Raw genomic sequence first — 23,443 nt, forward strand, 5'->3', positions numbered from 1 at the left:
AAAAATAATATGTAGATAGTAATAGAATAGTAACCTATCATTATTAAAAAAAAAGCAAAAAGTTTAATTTTAACGAACTTGCAGCTGCTTTTATTTTTGCGGCCGGCAAAAGCAATTTGCTTTAGTTCTTGCATGGTCTGGTAATGACAGTAGAATACATATATAATTGATTGTCAAGAAATCAAATACATATATACATGCAGTTGCTTTTTGTGAGAGATTATGACATAGTTTTTAACGATCGAAGACAGCTAAAACAGCTTCTGCATATATAAAGATTTCTTGACATGCAGTACCCGGTAGTCTCTTACAAATTTATAAATAAGCTGCAGCGTTACTGAAATTATACAGGGTGTTTCTGTAAGGCCAAGTGATTTGGACATAGGTGCTTGCCGTTTTATAAGAGAAGTTAGCCGGCCCCTATTAAGAGACACACGTACGGAAGGTGTTGGTTGAGGAAGTATTAAGAGATACAACTATTTAATTAAGTAATTGTTGTCTCCCTTATATATAATGATTGTGTCAGTTGCCAACCAGTGTCTTGCCTTGTAATCTATAAATAGATCGAGACCATATGTGCACAAATCATTTACTATATTTCCTTAATTTGTCCATCACCAACTTGTGAGACAAATTATACTCTTACCGGATTGTTCAAACACCAACCGGCCGTTTTTGTTTTTCATATATTCTTATAGAAGTAACCCTAACATGAGTAGCTTATACTTTAATTTAAAAATACTAGTCAAAATATATTACATTTAATATTATTTATATTAATCATTGTAAAGAGCTAGCAATAAGTTTACTAAGCAATAACGTACGTAGGTAGAATCCTTTTCATCGTTATTTTCTAATCAATTAATCGATCAGATATTATATCGTGGCTAATTTATATTTTTAGTATTTTATATAATGTTATCTTCGGAGGGTTTTGATAGAAATTAGATGAATCTTTGTATGGTTATTAGCACTAATTAGATCGATCACTGATATTCACGTCATGGTACTGGATTTCCTTGTTGAAAAACTGTAGAAACCTTTTTTTTTTTTTTAAGAAAGAACCGTACGGTGGAAATGTTGATGGAAACAGAATATATATAGTATATACCATGTCCGGGCTAGCTGCCGGGTGCTTGGGTTTGGTAGATCATTTGGCAAAAGGTTGTGTACAATATTTACTCATGATCCTTTTGATCTTAATGAATTTTGAGGGGGTTCATGAGAGGGTCCCATTCATCTCTGTATGATTAGCTGGATGTCTATATATAATGTTAATGTACGTTGGTTAAAGTGGATAGCTCACTGGTGACGTTCCAATTTTTGTTATTTGTCTCCAAACGCACCCTTAAGATTTCTGCCCCGGCCCCGGCCCCGGCCCCGGCCGTACTACTTCTTCAATCATTAATGCCTTATTCAACTGAATTTAGCTGAGGGAGCAAAGAATTAATCCCAACGTACCCACCATAGCCATGATGAGCTAGCGTTTGTTAATTAATTTCACACGCCATGCCTGATCAGGAGTCATTGGCAAGCTAGGTGAAACTTTTGAGTTAATCTTTCGTCTGTCTTTTGTATATATATAATATATGGTTTTTACTTCTTATATTTTACACTCTTAAGTAAGTAGAGAATTTAGAGAGAGAGAGAGAGAGAAGAATATGTAAAAAAAAAAAAAACTATAATATATATGTAAATCATGCACAGAGAGTACGTCCATTGAATGAAAACAACAGCACCAAAAAAAAGAAAAGAAAAGAACAGCACAATCAGCATCTATTACCATATTTTGGTTGTATATTATTGTAAAGAGAAGATGCTGTTTTCTTGGTCCAAAATCTGTTGGCGGCTTAGATTCGAGTCCATATATGGATGGAGGTCAAATGATTCCATGTATATTGAATTAGAAGATGAACCATGTATCAACCTGTCACCAACAAAATTAAGACATGCATTACGTACAGATTAGATCAATCGAGGACAATATATATATAATGGTCATCGCAAAGTGGGTGCATGAGGAAATAATAATAAACAGTACTAGTAGTAGTAGGCTTGTAGCGGTACTACTGGATGCATGATATATATTCATCATCGATCCATCCATTATGATCTCCTGCATGACGATCTCATTCTAATTAAGCTGCTGTTGCTGCCACGCTCAAATTTCAAATCTAAGTACTGCAAGAACTATATACCTAGTTAACTAACTAATTAAAGTCTCATGGTCATGAAAAGCATGCATGCATTTATCTAACAAATTGCAAAAAGAAAGGTTCATGAATGTCTTAATGTTTCTGTAGTACTACAAGAAAAATTAAATGCAAGTTTCGGAAGCAGGGAGCTAGCTAGGGAACATATATAAATATATATATATATATATATATATATATGTATAGTTTTTGCTGTTTGTAATCTAGCAGCTGATCTCCCAAGGTATACTAAAACAGTTCTTAGTTTGAAATGTTTTGACTGCATTAATGCATGGTATGATATATAATATTCCATGGTATATACATGAATATGAATGGTTTATTCCATTGTCAATCGTCAATCTTGGCGACAATCTTGCACATATATGTGGCCATCAAGTCAAAGAAAAAATTAATTTCGAGAAGAGTACTACTCCTTATTTCTCCGCAAGTACAGCTAGCTTGCATTAATTACTGCAAGACCCTGCATGCATGCATGCATCCACTACCTATTAATCCTTGTGCAAATTAATTCTGTGGGTTTAGATCAGAGATTTTAATTACTATTTTAACTAATTAGCTGATCATTATGAGCCATGCAGTACCCCCACCTACAACTTACATTGAATCTAACTAAAACAAACGTGCAAAGATCAAGCCCTTCAGCAAAAGGTATATGCTCCTACAGAAATACTAATTCCCGGCCATCATGTGCATATATATTTTTTCTAATTATTCTTTGAGAGTTCACCTTCCAGAATAAGTTAATCTGGTCTCATGCTCTGGTTCACATGCATGATCAGAATTAAGTATTTCTGACGTATAAGAGTTCAATAAATATTCTACGTTATATACTATATATGATGATCTGATCTATCTGAATATGGCATTTAATTTCTATCAAATGTTAAATCAACTATTGTTTTTAAAGTAATTATATAAATACTTTTGAATAAAATAGAATAGAATTAGTAAGATATGTGTATGTTTGGTACTATATAGTATTTTTCTTATTTTATGGGCATGCTAAAATATTCCTCTTTTTTTTTTTTTTTTTTTATCATGCGCCATTCATATAAAAATATGCCCTTTTTTTTATTTATCATGCGATTCCCAAATGCTTTTTCAACATGTGGACGTAAAAGTCATGAGAATCGACCTATACACATTAGCTCTTTTATCGATAAACCTAGTTGATTTCCTGAGATTACGCCAATAAAAAAGATGCATATTTGATAGTAATAGTAATAATTTTATTCACCACAGCCACTGCTTTGACTTGCGTGCTTGCTTCTGTTTAATAATCGTTGGCTTGGTTGTTTATTTGTTTTTCTAAACAAAGCAGCACTTCTTTAACAAAAATAAAGATATGGGAATTTCCCTATCACCATCAGGTAAGATTAGCAATATAGATACATATTTAAATAAAATTTCTTTATTTTTTTTATTTTTTTATTTTTGGTGAATTAACTTCGACAAACCTTTTTTCTCCAGCAACCATTAAACGTCCTCAAATTCATCCATGCCATGTAAAAAGACTAGTCACCAGCGCCCTTTTTCAAGCAAAAACTAAATTCAAGCTATAACTAGTATTTACAAAAAGTATGAAGCTGCTTTGGGATCTATGAAAAACGGATAAAAAAAAAAAAAGAGGAAATATGCATAAACATGTAAACAGAACGATTTTAAAATATAAAAATTAATAAAATGATTTCTATCTTTCTTTTCTTTTCTTTTTTTAGAGGCAAGAATACAACACAACCCCCCTGTCTCACTATCCAACAAGAGCCATGTTTTCCTCAGGAAAGTAAATTGATCTGGTGCAATTTACACCACGACCGCCATCACACTGTAGAACCCTCAGCTTCCCTTCCTGCACTCAACCGCAAAAAATGGGCAGCTTAATAATATATCCATACCCATGACAACCAAGATTTTTCTCACAACATACAAAAAACACACCTTTGTTCCATAAACAAGACCCCCTCCGGCAAATGGATGGAAGCAAGCAACATTGACCTCATCCTCAGCACTTGGAAGCACTCCCACAAGTTCCATATCTGAAACTCTAAAAACCTGAATTGCAAACAATATGTTGAGCTTCAATTCGAACAGGACAGATTTCCAACATTGTAAAGTAGCATTTAAGCAAAAAAAAAAAAAAAATCATGATGGGAAATCGACTAAACAAATGAAAAAAATGCAATGAAAATGCTTTTACCTCCAGAACAGTGTAAATAGGTAAGGTTGTTTCCTCATCAATGACAATGCTTTTAAGAAGAGAACCATGACGTCGACCATAGGCAAGTAATATGTGTTCAGATGTGGGTGAGAACTGCAAACACAACAACCGCACAGGTTTGGTTCACACCAATTTCAAGCATTATAGTTTAATACATACAAAATGATCTCCATGATTTTAGGCATCCATGCAAACATAAAACTGACATTCTGGCACTTTAATTAATTAAATGAGCCAAGTGAACAAACAAATTTTGATGTTAAACACAAAGCAAATCAAGTTTTAAGGTATTGATCAACAAATATCTAAAATTCCCAAAAAACAGCACTAAGCCATTTATTGCAAACTGTTAAGCGAGAGCACTAACATGCATCTAGCAAGCAGCTTGTGCGTTTCTATAAAAAAATTTGCTTTACAAGGCAATTATATCACTCTTTAAAAAATATTTTTAGCAGAATTGAAAGTTAAGATAAAGAAGCTGGCAAAAGAAAAGCTGTGTCCACGACAAACATACAGAATATAGTTCAGTCATACTAACAAAAATGTATTCTAACCCAGCACAGGACAGCTAGACTACTTAGAACATTGACTAGAGTTGTAGTTTGGTCTTGTTAAACTATATTAAGAGGTTTGACCTACAAGGCAAACAGCATCTTGCTGCAGCATTTTTTAAGGGATTTTAACAGAAAATGAATGACAATGTGTGGTGCAGAAATGATGAACCCAAATCCTATATGTGATCTCCACATGCATAAACAATTGAAGTGGGGCACCTGCAAGATTCCTGACTCATTACTAAGATATCTAAACTGCTCTCTTTTCTATTATTGTTATGCACACACTTGCGAATATAAATTAACTTTTTTTTTATTAACTAATATATCAATTAAATTATGGACCAAACACGGTTGGCCAGATAAAATTTTTTCTCAATAAAAAGTACGGTCGGCCAGAAGATAGGAGTTGGCTCAACCCAGTCGTTATACAGATGGCTCAACCCAGTCGTTATACAGATTGATGAAGGATTGCAAATTTTAAAACATTGCAAATGAAAATTTGACACAAATCACTTTTTTTTTTTTATAAGTAATAAGAGATTTTATTGACTGTCAAGTAAATAGGCATAGTCCAAGTACACAGGAAGTATACAAGAGAAACACCTAATTACAAGCTAAGAACTAGAATAGGCCAACAGCAAATCATGAATTTGACACAAATCACAAGCCAAGGGTAAAATGAATTCAGACAGGTCTCATCCATCAATGGAAGTTAACTGACCTGGATAGAAGTCAAACAATGAGCAGCTCTAATTGCACGTGATACGAGCACTGAACCAAAGCTGTAAAACCAGAATTACAAGGTATGAAGTATGCAACATCACCATAAAAAATTTCTTGCCATACATTGTGCAAAGACCATTTGTTTCATCATCGGCAAAAAAATTAACAGGAAAAAAAGGGGCGAAACATTAAAAGCAGCACAAGAGTGGACTATAGGAATGAAGCTTTACGTTGCCTTCTCAAGGGAATAAATCCGAAGCTCATATATGACTTGGTGAGCTGAGACTGGATGTCGAGTTGGGGATGTCGCAGCCCCAGGATCTTGATGAATTAAAGTGTGATATCCTGGATCAGCTTCCATATGAGGAAGCGTGCATGCAACACAGGCAGCTAAAAACTTTCCACAAGGCGAAAAATGGGCACCCATTTCACTGCGAGTACAATTGCAGCCAAAATTCCAAAATGTAAGAGTAATGACAAGTTGAGCTTCATGACTTTGCAAAAAATAAATAAAGTGAAATGTCACTTCTACCAACAAACATTGCAGATTTTAAAAACAGCAGTGTCTGTAAACAATAGAAAAAAGATGGCGGTGCTACTGGAAAATGCAATAAAGCCATGCTGCTGCATAATATCAGGTACCATAGCAAAGCACAAAATGTCAAATCTCAATAAAAAACTTCATGCTTACCTACAAAGGACAGCGTGGGGTATGATTAAGCAGCATCTTTCGGGATTGAGTTGAGCAAAAGGATTATTTATATCATGTGACCACACCCTTAGCTTCACAGTGCAAGGTAGCTCTGCAGCAGTTGCAGCAGCAAGTGAGGTGGTGATTTCTGACTGGATTCTGCTCATAACTGGTTGCGTATCAGCCCGATCATTTGGGGCATTAACAGAACCAGCACCCTCCACAGATTCAGACGCAGAGAAGTGGGAGTGTGGGAAATGATGCCGCAGGCCAGATCTTCCAGAAATTCCAGAGAGGCTGATGCTGCCTGGCATTGCCACATTATGAGTAGACATGTGAGATGTCAAGATGGAAGAATATCGAGCTGAGTGCTCAAGATTACCACCATCACCATTAAGAGGCAACATTGAAGTAAGACCAGCTTGGCTTTGACCCATTAACCATCCTTGCAAAAAAGGTAGCTCCCAACCACTTGGGTCTTGGCGAGGTAAAAGTTGATGAAATTGCCCATACCCAGGAAGATCCAAGCGGTTTGGAATATATCCAGGATAGCCAGGTACTCCACCAAAGCCAGTATTGGCACCACCCACAGTATCCAAGTTAGTAGAGGTTCCATGCTGGCTTCTCCCAACAGGCTGCATTTCATCAGTTTCCATGGCGTCCACGGTGGGGTCATAAATGCCACTTCCCGTTCCACTAGGGAAATGGTTATTTGCAGCTTCCTCAATACCACTATGCGAGCCATTAGGAATAGCAGGAAATGTCTCCATAAGAGACAGCATACCATCATAGCGCGGTGCTTCATTTGCATCCATTTGAAATGGCGTTGAAACAACGGACCCAACTTGCAAGCTACTTGAACCAACATGCAGATTGGAACGCTGCAAATCTGTTGTTCTTGAATCATCTATAGCAAATGAAGGCACAAACAAGAAAGGTAAGGACGTGAGAGGTAGTTCAGCAGTCAGACTAACATGCTCATTGGAATGAGCGTTTGCAACAAAAACAGCGGGAGGAGGATATCGCAAGTAACCCAAAGATGTTGCGTGTGTCATCGAGGAATCTGAAGAGTTAAGATCATTGACCTGCATATCAGTCCAATAATGTAATTTATATTAAGTAGATAAATAATTAATTAAATTTTCCTTTGGATAACTGACCTCAGCAGTTAAGAGAAATGGAGCAGCATGAGGGTGAAAATGCACTGCTCGAAGTGAACGCCTTGTCCTTAAGGCAATGATTGGTGATGAAGATTCTCCTCTCTTGTTATAGTGCCATAAATATAACTGCACAGGATTGTCAGAGATAAGATCCACAAAATCATGACTAAACTAACAAGCTTGAATACATAAAAAGAAAGGAGCAAATGCAAAACCTTTAGGCATGATAGGTTTACACAAGCTATGCAAAGGCAAGAATCAATACCTTGTGGCCTGACGCAACAGCGAGAATATCCCCTTTAGCATGGAAAGCGATGGATGCAATAGGGCGATCTGTTAGGAGAAAAACAGGAATAAGGTTCACTATATGTGTAGTAATATAAGAGGGAAAAAATAGCACTTAAGAGTAAACTGCAGTCACTATTGCAGAATAAAACCGACTAGGGGTTGTCAAAATTACAGAAATCCCGTGATCCTATACACTCTGATGTGCTTGCATCCCATAACCGAACTTCATAATCCAAGCTCCCACTTGCAAGTATTTCTGGATGCAATGGATGGAACCTAACCTGTAAAAGCTTCATTAATACTTTGATAGGAAGAGTGAACATCAGAGATAGGCCAAACACATGAAAAGGCAATAAATTCAAAAAATCGCATGCTGAAAAGTTAGATTAAGGTTATTGAAAGGGATAATTGAAAAGAAAGAGGGAGAGGGAGAGGAAGGGGGGCAGTGATAGAAAATATAAGTTAAACAAGCAGCTGGAATCAAGAAATATTTTATCTTACAATGACGTAAATCAAAGAAAAGCATTTGAAAAAGGAAGTAGCTTGGATACGGCCTCATCCAGTTGTACTATGTTTTCAATAAGATCCTTCAACAATAATTTCACTTCTTCGGAAAGGGTTTCACACAAACTATTTGACGTGGAACCTCACCAAGATAGGGCCTTCCGGACCTACCCCTGGGAGTAAAGGATGCATGAACTTCGATAATCCATGGGAGCCCTAGTGGGGAAGGGGACCCAGGATGCCCCAAGTCTATAGCTCATTCTAAGCCCATCTTTTAACCACTAGTCTGAATACCGACAGATTTAGCACAAATTATATTTAACAATTAACAAAACTATTTTCATATTGACAAAAGATCCAGCAAATTACATATAAATAGAGCGTACTAGCACAAATCAAGCTTACTGCCTTACCACCCAAGGAGTCCTCCTATGACCACTTAACACCTTTAAGCAACTTCCGCTTTGACAATCAATTATCTTTACAGTATGGTCACCACTACAGAAATCAAAACAGAGGGAAGTTCAGTTACAAAGAGAGGCTTGAACTGGAATTGGAAAACAAATACAACTTACAACTTACTGTGTAGAAGCAAGTGTTCTTCCATCAGGACTGAATGCTGCTGCAATTGTTGATCTTGGAGGAGGCACCAACGGGCAGTACATGGCAGATAAATGGCGCAATGTCTCTGCCTCAACCCTTAGAAAAACAAAAATGAGCATCAGAAACTATATGGCTATCTTCATTTGCAAATGGCGTGCTTCTATCTCAGAAGAAGTAAATAAAACAGAGAGAGAGAGAGAGAGAGAGAGTTTGCACGTACCATGAAAGGAGACCACGTCTTGCATCTTTGGCTGCTTCACTTTCGGGCCCAGGTTTTGAAGCTTCTCCCCACTGCCTTTTTGGCACATGCTTTCTCCTAGGAGATACCTCTCTCAGCGCTATCAAACAGAAAACATTTCTACCACTGAAAATATTGGAAAGGCCACTGAATCAGCGGTTCATAAGATGAACATTAAGTCATAAGCGGGGTAGGGAAAACTTATTGGCTAAAAGCTTATGGTCTATCCAATCAAGAAAAATTCTATTTAGAAGCCGGTGTGCAAAGCACACATTCCATTTAATTGACATGGAAATACTTGATTTGCTAGGAGAATTTTATTTCTCTGCACACCGGCTTCCATCTAGAACTGATCCAATCAAACCTCCCAAAAGCACTGTCAGATGTCATTGAAATGATTACGTTAAGAGACTAATGATACAAAATACCATAACTGAAATGCAACACCAGTTACACCACCACCTACCAAAAAAGAAAAGAAATGCAACACCGCCAAACCCCTCCAACCAACACCACCATAAAAAAACATGAAAACTAAAAACCCACATATACGCAAGACCTAAAAATCTCAAACCAAATATACAGAAAACTTCAATCAGAACAATCAGCATCGAAATTCTAAGTTCTAACCAATCATCTATCGGAAATCAAGAAAATATAAATATACGCAAATTCCGGAAAACACAGTTTCCTTGGATTTCCTGGGTTTTCTCGACAACCAAACAGAGCTAAAAGAAAATTCAAGCGAGGAAACCTAGCGAAATACATGAATAGATGAAAAGGAAAAGTTTCGAACTCCTGACCTACGGTGGAATTGTTCGGAAGGCAAGGATGCAAGCGGTGTCTGATCGTGTGGCCGAGATTGTCCCGTCATTTTCTCTACGATCGAGACGAATTTGAGAGAGTTGCAGGGAGAAACATCTCTGACGATCCCTGAAAGGCCTAAACCCGGGCTCTCTCTCTCTCTCTCTCACTCACAGACTCCAACAACAAGAAGAGAAGGGCGTGTCTTTGTGCCTTCCTTCCTCTGTTGATTGCCCAAGTAAGAATCGAAATTGGGCGACAAAACCTAGATTTACAGGGGAAATTGGAGCGTTAGGAGAGAGAGATGGGAGGAAAGGTGCGGAGGTTGACTTCGTTTGACCAAAATGCCCGTGTTCGTTTAAACTTTAAAGTAATTATATCACCAATCCTGTCCGAAAAAACAAAAAAATCACCAACGAAATAACATTGAGAATAAAATAAGCAGAAAATATCAATATTTCATCGTAAATCACACCCCCATTTTTTTCATTTGTTTTACCACATCTATAATCTTATTTTTAATATATTTGACTTTGGAAATTCTCTTCTTTTTTTAATATATATTACTCTATTTATATATTAATTTACACGCCAAACACATAGATGACATAGAAGCCCGCTAATATATAAAAAAATATTTTTTTTTCTAACAAATATACTAATAATATAACAAACCGTATAACTACACATCAACTTATAAATAAAAATCTTTTTGTCCCTTTGTTATTTGTTATATAGGAAGAGAATAAATTACCACCCGAGTTTACTTTTCTTTTTTTTTTTTTTTTTTGTTATACATTTTAAGTGAAAAAAAGGTTTATTTATATTAGTTAATCTTAACAAATTAAAAATAAATTATTGGCGACCCACATCCATCATTTTTATTTATTCTCTCTGTAAGGGTTTTTTTCCCCCTTTTAGTAGACTTATAGCAACTAAAAGAATAAAAAAAGAAAGCTTAGCCTAGATCAAATAGGCCCCTCGGTCCGGCCTGTAGGTAGACTCCTTGGATGCAACTTCCATGTGTGATGAGACTCGTCGTATTGGAAATCCCTCGAACAGCGTCCAACCCTTAAGTGTCTATCCACGTGAACGAGCGTGAAGTAAGGGGACCCTCAATCAGCTGACAAAGTGACATCAACTAACCACCGAGAATACTAGCAGAGTAAAGCATATTGGAGAACCACACCGCATTAATGACACCGCTACCCGAGCTACACGCCGCATTAAATGATTCTGACAAAATAAATAGTAAAAATGACATGGATTCCATAAGAACAGGCACGATCTATTCATTCAGACTCCGGGTATAAATAACAATTCTCAGGTACAAGAATTATCTCTGGTCTCTAAACTCTTTTTATTTACAAACTTCCAAATACTCTACTAACTTTAGTATCGGAGACTCCCCGACCTCAAGGCCGCCCTTTCCCAGCTATTTTCTACTTCGTTTTCGCATGCCCAGTTCTAAATACTTGAAGTTGTAAAAATTGTACTGACTTTTATTATTTGTTTTGAAGTTTGTAAAAATTATATTGATTTTTGTTATTAAATAATTATTAGGCAATAATTAAATAAAATATTGAGATTTTAAATTTAGAAAGTATTTATTGTTTGATTGATGTTTGGGAATGTAAGTTACAAAAAATTTTGAAAATTTTCATGTTAGGCAAACGGAGATCACCTTTACATGTAGGCACCGTCTGAAACTGCATAAATTACACCTACGAGAGTCTGGATAACTGCCTGTCTGGACTCTGGACAACAAAATATATTCAACTGGGTAGAGTTTATCCATTATTAACACCACTGAGAAAACCTGTAAGAAATGTGACCTCAAAGTTTCTACCATGTTCATATGTACAAATTTGGTGTCTTAGCCTAAGATAAATCCAATAGCAAATGGAGAATGGACGACTAAAATAAACCGGATTTACAAGTGGACATGTATAGACCACAAATTATTACAAACTCATGAATAAATAAACAATTGAAAAGAAAAGAAAGCTCTAAACAGTGTCAAAAAAATTGAATAACTCAGTCTGCTCAATTGAGATTCTCAGTCTGCATCTGCATCTTCTTGGAGGGGCCAGGTCCCCATATACGGATTGTATTATCATCACTTGCAGATGCCAACATTTGGGGTCTCTTAGGATTCCAGCTCACACAGTTCACAGTCATTGAATGGCCAGACAAAATCTCAATTGGTTTAGGGTTGCGCCGATTCCAGATGTAGACCTACTAATTTCAAAAACAAAAAAAAGAACCCAAAACTTCAGGTCATTCTTCATCGGATAACAGTAATTTCTGTGCGTTAGCATGTAGTTATTGATATGACTTTTAGGTTCCAAAACAAGAAGCATACCTGTGAATTCTCACTACCACTGGCTATAAATGCGCTATTCAACCCCCAAAGCACGACCGTATCACATACTGGTCTTGTTTGTGGCCCATATACTTCAATGGCATATCCCATTTTCCAGCAACATCCCACATGTGAATCTCTTGGCTATTAAGGTTCACTATAAAAAACTTGCCATCCCCTGAAATTGATAGGGACGTGATCGGGTGCTTCTCTGATATGACCCGCTCGGAATTTGTCACTATGTTTAATATCCGAAGCTCTTTATCTAAGAATATGCTGATCAGATTTTCTCCATCTGGCGTCACTGCCAGGTCTAGAATCTTGGGCATCCTCATCCCCCTCCATGCTTTTATCTCATTCCCATGACAATCCCACATGCGGATGCCTTTCTCGGGGTCAGAACTGCCACATACGAGTCGATTTGAGTCTGGAAACCAAGCGCATGAGCTGACAATGAAGCCATGATCCCTAAATGTGTGCCTGCATGTACCTGTTTCTGCGTCCCATAGTTTAAGGACTTCCCCATTACCACATGTGAGCAACTTTGTGTCATCGGGGCTCCATGCTACAAAAGATACAGGATTTTGGTGGCTTCGTAGCGTATGCTGCAACATCAACTTACCTTCTTCCAGAACCTGACACAAGATTTTTTTGTTTTTGATAAGTAAAACCTAACACGAGATTTTTTAAAGTACAATTAAGGGGAATTTTTTTCTGAACTTACTATTAAGAGGATAAATTACTAAGTTTTGTTCATTTTCTTCGTTTGAATTAGAATTAAACAAATTGATACTTACAATCAAAGTTCATACTTTCAGCCTGAATGAAAAAATTAATTCCTTGTGACATAAACAACATCGAGAAGCTTGCACAAACCAAAAAAATTGTCATGATCTAAGTACACAACATACACTACAAACTTCATCATTTAGCATTTATATTTATTTTCTTTTCTCTTTCTTTCCGTTCCTTCATTTCTCTTCTTTTCTTTTTAAATTATCCTGAACCCCAGAAGATTTATGTGCCCAAAAAAGAAGGGGGATGACTGATGCTGTGTCTGCTGTGGGGGAAAATACCTACCACACAAAAACCACTTCCACTAAAAATTGTGGGTTCTCAAGTAGTTTCCAGCTGTGGCATGCTGAGAAAAATTCCAAGTCAGTGTAATTTACTGTAATGGAACCAGCCAAAAGTTATGAACCCCAACAATGACAACCGGGTGTGGTGTTTGGTAGTATTTTGATTATGGACATGAGTAAGTGGAATTCCACTTTGCCAGGAGTACCCTCTTACCAATTAAACTAGCCACCTCACCCACACCCAATGTTTACAGGAGAAGAGGTGCTGTGTGGTCCACAGAGCATGCACAATGCTCCATATTTTAACAGCAGCACATCTAGAATATTGGTTCCATAATTTTTACTTGCCGTACTGGAATTTTCTTTTACTGCTGTAGACTGCAAATCCCAATCAGAGCTCTATCAACATATTCTATCCCTTACCAACATTTAAGTTGTAGGATGAGAGAAACATTCAGAAACTTGAATTAGTACTAATAATACCCAATGCTATGACATGTGTCTGGGCGTCGGCTCATAATACCTCTATTTTTACTTCTTATTTAGATTTTATGTATTTTTGTTTCTCTTCACCTCTAGGCAGGTGCTCCTTTTGTATACATGTCGTGTACTTGGATTGCACGATTAATAAAAATGACTTCCTTATTAGAAAAAATTATCTGAACAGTACCTTCCATATAATGGCTGTGCAATCACTTGACGCAGAGGCTAAGTACTCCCCATTATTAGAAAATTGTACGAACCAAACTTCATTCTTATGGTCAGTCAAAATCTGCATCAGTGGCAAACAAATGCCGTATATACATCACAGATTAGCAAACTGTGAACAATCAAAGGAAGATGTGTTTATTCTCAATGCTTCTACAATTGAATGGCATTATCTTAAACAAAACAAAAGTATTTTGCATAATGAATACCTAGGTAAATTTCCCCTCATTGAATTGCATGAAGAAATATTTATTGACAGGGCATTATCAACCTTAACCTTTTACCAAGAATTTAAATTATCAGACACAAGCTAGGCTTTCGACAAAAGGATGCCAATATGCCTATAGAATACAGCAAACCAAGATGACCTAAAGATAAAGAGAACCCTACCGTCCGAATAATTCTGTCACCCAGTATCCTCTGCATCCCATTGTGCTGCAGAAGAGATGGTTAGAATGACTGAATCTGTTCTCAAATTCTAGGTTGTGACCTCACTCCACGATTAACAGAATATCATAGTATTCAAAAGCTTCATTGTTATGGTTTATGTCAATATCATTTGCATTTTCTAATAACAATAAATGGAATAATCTTATTTTCCAATCCTTTTTATAACTTCTTCCATAAACTAGATTCTATCTAAAAGTCCAACTTTCCTTAGAGAAGCTATGAAATATAAATTTTAACATTCAACACATAGAGCCAATACAAAAGCTGTGACAAACAGAACTTATCACCCTGATTTTGAACAATATTCATCATGTATCTGGTACCATCTTCACAAGCATCTACAACACTATTTACCCAATCATTGAAAGAAAAATAAAAGATTGATCTTTGGCCATTTTTAAACAACTGGTTGAAATACATTTATGGCCCTTGCTAGTCACGCCAAGCATAAGTACTATCTGATAAGCCTCAAAACATTTTATCTTATATCGAAACTGTTTACGCACTCGAAAGGTTCTAGGTATGCAAACTTTGACCAATGCATGAGATACATAAGACATCAGTCAATTGTTTAAAAGGGTGTATGCAATAATCATATCCTAAGATTCTATTTCTGTATAGCTACTGGCAAGAAGATCGAGTGAATTACAAATTTCCCATGAGCTTTAAATATGCAATAAAATACATTTCCGATGAACTTAAGCATGCCTCAAAATATACCAAGGATGAAAAACATAGAACATCATGAAATTAAGATCAGAAGCAAAGGACACCTGAATAGTCTCAGTGGGGATCTGATCCCTGCCACAGCAATGATCCTCATAAATTGAAACTGCTCCCAACATATTGTGGTACATACATGAATCAATTTGGGCCGAAACGGCAGTTTCAACCAGATGTTCCAGCCTTCTTTCAGGCAGCGTAATTGGTGGAGGAAGCAATTTTTCCAACTCCACCAACAACTTCTTTCTTAATTCCTGAACAATATTATCATCCATTTTACCAAACTCTGTATCCCTCAAAGAGAGGATACTCTGAGCAAGGCTGTGAGCCTTGTCTTTGCCCAACCTTAATGCAGAAACCACTTTTCTTAAAATGGCCAAAGCCAAGGCATCATCCCATGATTCAAGCACTCCAATAAGCACTGTTTGAATACAATAAACAAAGCAGAAGCTCTTGTCTCATCCATCACCTTAATTTCATTAAGGGTATCAGTGCAACCATCCCAATTCCCACAGAGTATCTGTGATTTGAGCATTTCAAAATCCAAGGATTTGTATGAAATACCGGACTCTGATTCCAAAAATGAGGCAGATTTTCTGTAGCCTAATGAATCTAAGCATTGAATTATAATTCTTACAAACTCATGCTTCCTTATTAGGCCATTCGAGCCAAGCATTGTCGATGAATTCTCCATTAACATGTGGTTGTGGCAGCCTCAACGACGCATTTAGGTGAACTTTCTAGCCACTTATGATAAAATTTTCCCATTTCTTCCACCAGCCATGAATATGTTGGTTCAAAGAAACCCGAAAGAAGCACGTTTTTCCAGTGAAGATTGATACCTAATTTTGCAGGAAAAGATTAATACAAAGGCCCCCATTTCCCCACCAAGAGTCCCAAATGACCAAAATATCAAAATGAATTTTGAAAGAGGTAGAACGAGTATGAAACCAAACACCAAAAACCTGAAAATTTTTCATTAAAAGCTTAGTATCGCAGACATGCCCATAATTTGATATCAGCCAAAAAATCTGAAAAGTATGATTGAATGAAGCAACAAAACTCGTAAAAAAGAAACCCAATTTTCCCACTGACAATACACTCAAACAACCCAAAAGTTCATTGCACCAAATAAACCAATATAACACCCATCCATATACCGAAACCTAATGGAAAGACTCGGCAACAAAGACCCAGAATCCAAAATCTCTTATTATACTAAAACCTTTACAACGAAACGGAAAGTATACAACACCAACCCATTACGTAAAAGGTAATATGAGGTAATTACCAAAATGAAAAACTAAAATATGAGCAAAACGGAAAGTAACCCAGAAGAGATTCGAGCATAGAACTGAAGCAAAACATTTCTACAAAGGAGAAAGAAGAGCTAGTAGTTTTTAAATTAAGAACAATAAATGTTAGAAAAAGAGGGGTACTGACCAAATGAGAAGAGAAGCTTTGTTGGAATTTGCAGTTTAGGAGAAGAAATGGTGATTCGTGTGATAACGGGAAAGGGAAGCAGCTTGCGATGGATTCGAAATTCCAAATGTTGCAAGTCGCATTTAAGTGGATTTTATAATACAGATATTTTCATGTTAAAGAAAAATTACAGGAGAGAGGCTAAACGGCCCTCCTGATTGTCGTTGCGAAAGTCCGTTAAAACCACGTGCTATGGTCGCACGTGAAGCTGACGGCCATCATAACCAATTGCCAAACGAGCTCGACACTAAGGGTGTCAAATCGTGTTAACAGGTCGTATTCGTATCGTGTTAAAATGTATATATTATATTATATAGGTCAACTCTAACCCGACTCGTTAAGCTTATCGTGTCAAAATCTCAAAGCCTAATACGATTCATTAACATAACGGGTAGTGTCGTGTCAACCCGTTTTGACTCGTTTATGTAAATGGATTGAACAAATCCAAAATTAACCCGTTTGATCTAGTTAAGTTTAACATATTTTTATATAAATGTTAAAATTACATTATTTATAAAAAAATATAAAACTAACTGCAAGTCCAAAATTACAATCTAAACAATAAAAATATTGAAATTAAAATCTCAACAATTTTATTTTTTAGGTATAAGGGTATAATTTTAATTTTAACTTTCTTAATTGATTATAACGGGTCAAAACGGATTAACCCGTTATCAACCCGTTAAGCAATCGTGTCTTAACGGGTCAACCCGTTTTGACCGGAACCCGTTAAGGCTAAAACCTAACCCGCTTTTATCATGTGGTATTCGTGTTGGGTTAACGGGTCATGTCACATATTGCCACCTCTACTCGACACTGGGCTCGGATTAGTAAGATAGATCATATGGGATGAAAAATTTATAAATAGAAGTGAGATAGTTTGTGAAAAGTAGTGATTAAGATTTTTGTCTTGAAAAATAAAAGAGAAAAAGTTGAATAAAAATATTATAAAGCATTTGGTTGTACAAATAAAATGTGATGATATGAGATGGAATGATAAATCTTGGAATAAAAATGAGATAGTTTGTGAATAGTAGTGAAATAGTTTGAACAAACATGATGAGAAAGAAAAAATTGTATAAAAATATTATAAAATTAAAATATTGTTGGAATATAATATTTTGATATTATTTTTGTTTTAAAATTTGACAAAATTGAATTATTTTTTGTGTTTTGTTTGAAAATTTGAAAAAGTTGTAATTATTAGGTAATGACTATATAAAAATGTTAAAAATTTGAAAAATTGAAATTGAAAAATATGTGTTTGAATGGTGTTTGGATACTGAGATGAGATCATCTGTGAAACTAAATGGTGCCTAAAGTTAAAATATTGTTAGAATATAATTTTTTAATATAATTTTTATTTTAAGACTTTAAAAAATTGAATTATTTTTTGTATTTTATATAGACGTTTGAGAAAGTTGTAATAATTATAAATAATTAGATGAGAAAGTATGAAAGATAAATTAAAAAATGTTTATGTTCAAAGTGATGTTTGAATTTTGGGATGGGATAAAATGAGATTGTATAGGATGAGATGAGACCAACTGTTTGACCAAACGAGACTGTTTGGTTACACGAATGAGATGAGATGATAAATCTATAAATAATAGTGAGATAATTTGTAAATAGAAATATGAGATGAGACCAATTGCGTATCCAAATGGGGCCCGAAACCTCGTTTGGTTATATATACGAGATGAGATGAGAAATCTATTAATAGTGAATAGTAGTAAGCTAATTTGTAAATAAGAGTGAAATTTTTTGAATTAGGATTTTTATGGAATTTTGGGAAATAAAATAGAAAAAGTTAAATAAAAAAATTATAAAATTACAAGAGGGTTAGAATATAATTTTTTAATATTATTTTTGTTTTGATATTTGAAAAAATTGAATTATTTTTTGTATTTTGTTTAGAAATTTGAAAAAGTTGTAATTATTAAGTAATAATTATATGAAAAAGTTGAAAATTTAAAAAATTTAAATTGAAAAGTGCGTGATTTAATGATGTTTGGATGTTTAGATGAGATGAGATAAGATGAGATGGGGTGAGACCATCTGTGAAACCAAACGGGCCTAAAGTTAAAATATTGTTAGAATATAACTTTTTAATATAATTTTTATTTCGGGATTTGAAAATATTGAATTATTTTTTATGTTTTATATAGAAGTTTGGAAAAATTGTAATAATTAGTAATGATTAGATGAGAAAATATGAAAAATAAATTAAAAAATATTTATGTTTGAATAGTATTTAGATATTGAGATAAGGTAAGGTGAGATGAGATGAGACCAGCTATGTTGAGGATATCACTCCTCAATAATAGTTTTTCCATATATGTCAAAGTTGACCAATGTGATTGTAGGAGATTTCTTTGTATATTGTTTCCTTTTCAATTCTAAATTAATTGATTTGTATTAAAGTCATACGATTTGTAAAATTATATATATGCAAATATTCACCACTAGAAAAGTAAGGTGAATTTTCAAACATTCTCATAGTATCAAGAGCATACCTGAATTAACATCCTTTGATCCTCATGGCCTCTGATTTTGCACCCACCCTCCTTCCCTTCAATACCATGATTCACATAGTTACCATCAAGCTTTCATCATCCAACTACCTCCTATGGAAGAGCCAACTTCTTCCTCTTCTTGAGAGTCAAGATTTATTGGGTCATGTTGATGGCACACTTGTGCCGCCCCCTCAATTCGAACCCGCAGGTTCTCAGACACCTTCTAACAAATACCTGGCGTGGAAAGCCACGGATCAGCGTTTGCTCAGCCTCTTGCTTTCCTCCCTCACCGAGGAAGCAATGGCCGAAGCTGTAGGCCTCTCCACCTCTCGTGAGGTGTGGCTAGCCATGGAAAATACCTTCAGCCACCGCTCAAAGGCACGAGAACTCCGCCTCAAGGATGATCTCCAGTTGATGAAGCGCGGATCCAGCCCTGTTGCAGCGTATGCTCGCGCCTTCAAGGGTTTATGTGACCAGCTCCATGCAATTGGAAGGCCTGTTGATGGCACAGATAAGGTGCACTGGTTCCTCCGCGGCCTAGAGCCCGACTTCTCAAGTTTCTCCACCGCTCAAATGGCCCAAACTCCTCTCCCCTCCTTTGCGGATTTGATCTCAAAGCAGAGAGCTTTGAGATTTTCCAGAAATCTCTAGACTCCCCTTCCTCCTCTGCTGCGGCTTTTACAGTCACCAAGAATTCTTCTCATCGTGGTGGTTTCCCCCACAACCAACGAGGTCGCACCAATGGCCATGGCAGCAACTCTTCCAACCGCGGACACGAACGCTTCAACTCCTCTCAAGGACGTCGTCCCCCTCGCTGTCAGATTTGCAGGATGGATGGTTATTATGCCGATCATTGCATCCAACGCTACGCTCAGAGTGAGCACTCTACTCAACTCACCGAGGCCTTCACCAACTCGTGCTCCCTCTCTGAAGATGTGGGCTCTGATTGGTTTGTAGATACAGAGACCTCGGCCCATATGACCTCAGATTCATCTCAACTGGACCAGTCTACAAGTTACACTGGTAAGGATTGCGTAATTGTTGGGAATGGTGCGTCACTACCCATTACCCACACTGGTAACCTCTTTCCTACCTCGAATCTCCAACTCCTAGATGTCCTAGTTGTTCCTCGTCTCACTAAAAATTTGTTGTCCATTCGTAAATTAACATCTGATTTTTCATTATCTGTTACATTTACTAATAATTTGTTCACTGTTCAAAATTGCAAATTAGGCAAGGTGGTGGCAACTGGCAAGCGTGATGGAGGCTTGTATGTGCTCGAGCACATAAATTTCGCTTTTATTTCTATCCTTAAAAATAAATCGCTTCATGTGTCATATGATTTATGGCATGCGCATCTTGGTCATGTCAATCATTCTGTTATTTCTCTCTTAAATAAAAGATGACAGCTTTATCTTACCTCTTTTTGCCTTCTCCTGCTTTATGTAACACATGTCAAATTACAAAAAGTCATCGTTTGCCTTATTCTCGTAATGAACATAGGTTGTCTAATGTGCTAGATCTCATTCAATGCGATATATGGGGTCCCTCCCCCGTCAAATCCAATTTGGGGTTTGTTTATTATGTCATTTTTATTGATGACTATTCTCGCTTCACGTGGCTCTATCATTTAAAATTGAAATCTGATTTTTATCTTGTCTTTATTCAATTTCAAAAATTTATGAAAAATCAATATTTTGCTTATATCAAAATTTTTCAAAGTTATGGTGGTGCTGAATTCACTAGTAATTTTTTTCAAGATCATCTTCTTTTTTCTGGCATTCACCATCAGCTTTCATGTTCATACACACCTACCCAAAATGGTCGTGCAGAAAGAAAACATCGCCATGTGACTGAGACAGGATTAACACTTCTTTTTCATTCTCACATCTCTCATCGTTTTTGGGTTGATGCCTTCAGCATTGCAGCTTACATCATTAACTGCTTGTCCATACCGCTTCTTTGAGGTAAATCACATTTTGAGATTTTGTATGGTAACTCACCAAATTATGAAAACTTTCATCCTTTTGGTTGTTGTGTTTATCCTTATCTACGTAATTATATGCCTAACAAACTTTCTCCTCGTAGCATTCCGTGCATTTTTTTGAGTTATAGTCCCTCTCACAAAGGGTTTCGTTGCCTTGATCCGGTTTTACAGTCCATGGTCCTCTGTTTGGCTGTTAGGAAAAGAAAAGTAAATTGTGAATGCGACACTTTATATAAGTGTTTTTTAATCGTCTTTTATGTTCACCGACTCGTGACTTCTTTAGCATAATCTAGCTTAGTCTGATATGATATTTGGAATCTGTTTTTCTTGATTCTAATGCATGGCAAGAAGCACACACTAAACACTTTGAAATAATTTTTCATACTTTTGAATTACTTGATTCAGTTTATAGAGATAGACCTTTAGAATACATGAACGGCCAAAATAAAAAATAAAATAAGGTGGTATAGGATCATTATTCTTTGAATGACTGGTCGTTTACTTGTTAAAAGTGATGTATGCAACTATGGGATTGTGCTCCTTGAGCTTTTCATGGGAAGAAAGCTTGTGGACATGTCCCAACCTCTTGGTAACTCGGTCGCGGTCGTATTGACCACTAGAGAAGGTTTAGAACAGTTGGTAGACCCTTCATTGGCCAAAGTTATTGCTTTGAATGATATGGCCAAAGCGGCAACCATTGCTTTCATGTGTGTTCAAAGTCTTATGGGTGAAGTTGACAAAGCTTTAAAAACTAGTATACAATGACACAGATGAGACTTGTGCGGATGTCTGCAGTTAAAAACAATCTTTTACGGAGAGTGACTAAAGAATCTTTTGCGGAGAGTCGGTGAGATTTGGATAGTGAATTGAATTGAAATAAAAGTTAAAAGATGAATAAAATATTGCTAAAATATTATTTTTCAATATTATTATTATTTTAAAATTTGAAAAAGTAGAATTATATTATATTTTATGTAAAAATCATAATAGTAAGATGAGATTATATGAGTTTAGAGTGCTTCTCAATCTAAACCTAACTTAAAGGCGATTTTGCATAGCAGTTGGGGGAATGCTGATGGGATCACCCCCCTCAATCTACTTAGAACAGTGCTACATCCACGAGACATTCCGATAAGAACAAAAATATTTTTTTATTCATTTTTTTATATTCTTAAATATATTATTTTAAATTTATAACATCATTAAAAAATAATTATTTAATCACTAAATAATAATAATAATAATAAATTGTCAAACCCAACATTTGGTGACTATGGCATTTTTTATTGAGTTTTGTTATGTACAAGCAAGTTTGCGTACCAATTTACATATTAATGTTGTTGCCTTCATATTCTAAATTCAAATTAGCATTGTTTTTAATAAATTTTACTTTCTGACCAATCATATTGAATAAGTGCGCGTATTAGTGCGCAGAATCGCTTACAATTAAATTTTTACTTTTTGATTTACTTATGGGCAAGCCTTCAGATAACTTGAATGGATGGAAAGACCGTTTTTGGCTTATGCAACCAACCTTTCAATTAAGAAAAAAGCTATAGGCAGTTGTCTGGGCAGGGCAAACGCGTCTAATGTGAAAAAATTAAAAATGCACCGTTTCAATATTTGACCCCATTTCCCAGATCTTCGATTCTTCCTCCTTCCATTTCCCTCCCTTTCTGTGTTTCTCACTTTCTCTCCCTTGAAGATGAAGACTTTCCATTTCCCTCTTTGTTTGTGATGATGTATTGAATGAATAAAGTTGATGCAGATCTTCGTGTGGGTCTTCAAGCAGATCTTCGTGTAGGTCATCAAGTGGGATTAAAGGGACAAGTAAGACTTTCCATTTCCCTCTCCCTCGAAGATGAAGACTTTCCATTTCCCTCCCTCTCTGTGTTTCTCTCCCTCGAAGACAAGGACCTTCAATTTCCCTCTATGTGCTTGTGATGATGTATTGAATGAATAAAGTTGATGCAGATCTTCTGTGGGTCTTCAAGCAGATCTTCGTGTGGGTCATCAAGTGGGATTAAAGGGACAAGTAAGGATCTGATCTAGATATCTTGCCCATTGTATGGGTTTCTAAGGCCCTAACCAGTTGATATCACATTTGTGGGTTTATTATTTGTTTGTACCC

At 36.1% G+C, this 23,443-nt stretch overlaps 2 protein-coding genes across 4 annotated transcripts; both read right to left on the reverse strand.

The window, feature by feature from the left end:
- Positions 1-3,875: 3,875 nt before the first annotated feature.
- LOC121250146 lies at positions 3,876-10,357 on the reverse strand. Of its 3 annotated transcripts, XM_041149095.1 has the most exons (14): positions 10,002-10,357; positions 9,181-9,324; positions 8,940-9,056; positions 8,771-8,855; positions 8,026-8,134; positions 7,831-7,898; positions 7,566-7,691; positions 7,439-7,490; positions 6,406-7,312; positions 5,945-6,145; positions 5,713-5,773; positions 4,414-4,527; positions 4,155-4,268; positions 3,876-4,065 (listed from the first exon to the last, which is right to left on the reverse strand). In XM_041149095.1, the coding sequence occupies exons 1-14, from the start codon at positions 10,070-10,072 to the stop codon at positions 3,967-3,969; spliced, it is 2,268 nt and encodes a 755-aa protein (XP_041005029.1). In that variant the 5' UTR covers positions 10,073-10,357; the 3' UTR covers positions 3,876-3,966. The 3 variants fall into 3 exon arrangements, with proteins under 3 accessions (XP_041005029.1, XP_041005030.1, XP_041005028.1); XM_041149096.1 differs by having other exon boundaries at positions 6,406-7,490; positions 9,181-9,298; XM_041149094.1 differs by having other exon boundaries at positions 6,406-7,490.
- A 1,417-nt stretch (positions 10,358-11,774) lies between these two features.
- On the reverse strand, positions 11,775-16,909 carry LOC121250473 (WD repeat-containing protein WDS homolog). Its single transcript, XM_041149602.1, is given in 7 exon segments — positions 11,775-12,240; positions 12,368-12,408; positions 12,411-13,002; positions 14,117-14,218; positions 15,378-15,736; positions 15,739-16,292; positions 16,771-16,909. Coding segments are annotated over 6 exon segments (1,575 nt in total). The 5' UTR covers positions 16,028-16,292; positions 16,771-16,909; the 3' UTR covers positions 11,775-12,048.
- Positions 16,910-23,443: the final 6,534 nt, after the last annotated feature.

The sequence above is a fragment of the Juglans microcarpa x Juglans regia genome, chromosome 2D, assembly GCF_004785595.1.
Source record: "Juglans microcarpa x Juglans regia isolate MS1-56 chromosome 2D, Jm3101_v1.0, whole genome shotgun sequence".
NCBI lineage: Eukaryota > Viridiplantae > Streptophyta > Magnoliopsida > Fagales > Juglandaceae > Juglans > Juglans microcarpa x Juglans regia.

What these genes read in the sequence shown, in the direction of transcription:
- LOC121250146 (XM_041149094.1), bottom strand. Translation starts at nt 10,072, where the DNA reads ATGACGGGACAATCTCGGCCACACGATCAGACACCGCTTGCATCCTTG. An exon ending in CCCCACGCTGTCCTTTGTAG is followed by an intron (nt 6,146 to 6,405) that starts GTAAGCATGAAG and finishes TTGTACTCGCAG; the next exon opens with TGAAATGGGTGCCCATTTTT. An exon ending in TATTCCCTTGAGAAGGCAAC is followed by an intron (nt 5,774 to 5,944) that starts GTAAAGCTTCAT and finishes CTGGTTTTACAG; the next exon opens with CTTTGGTTCAGTGCTCGTAT.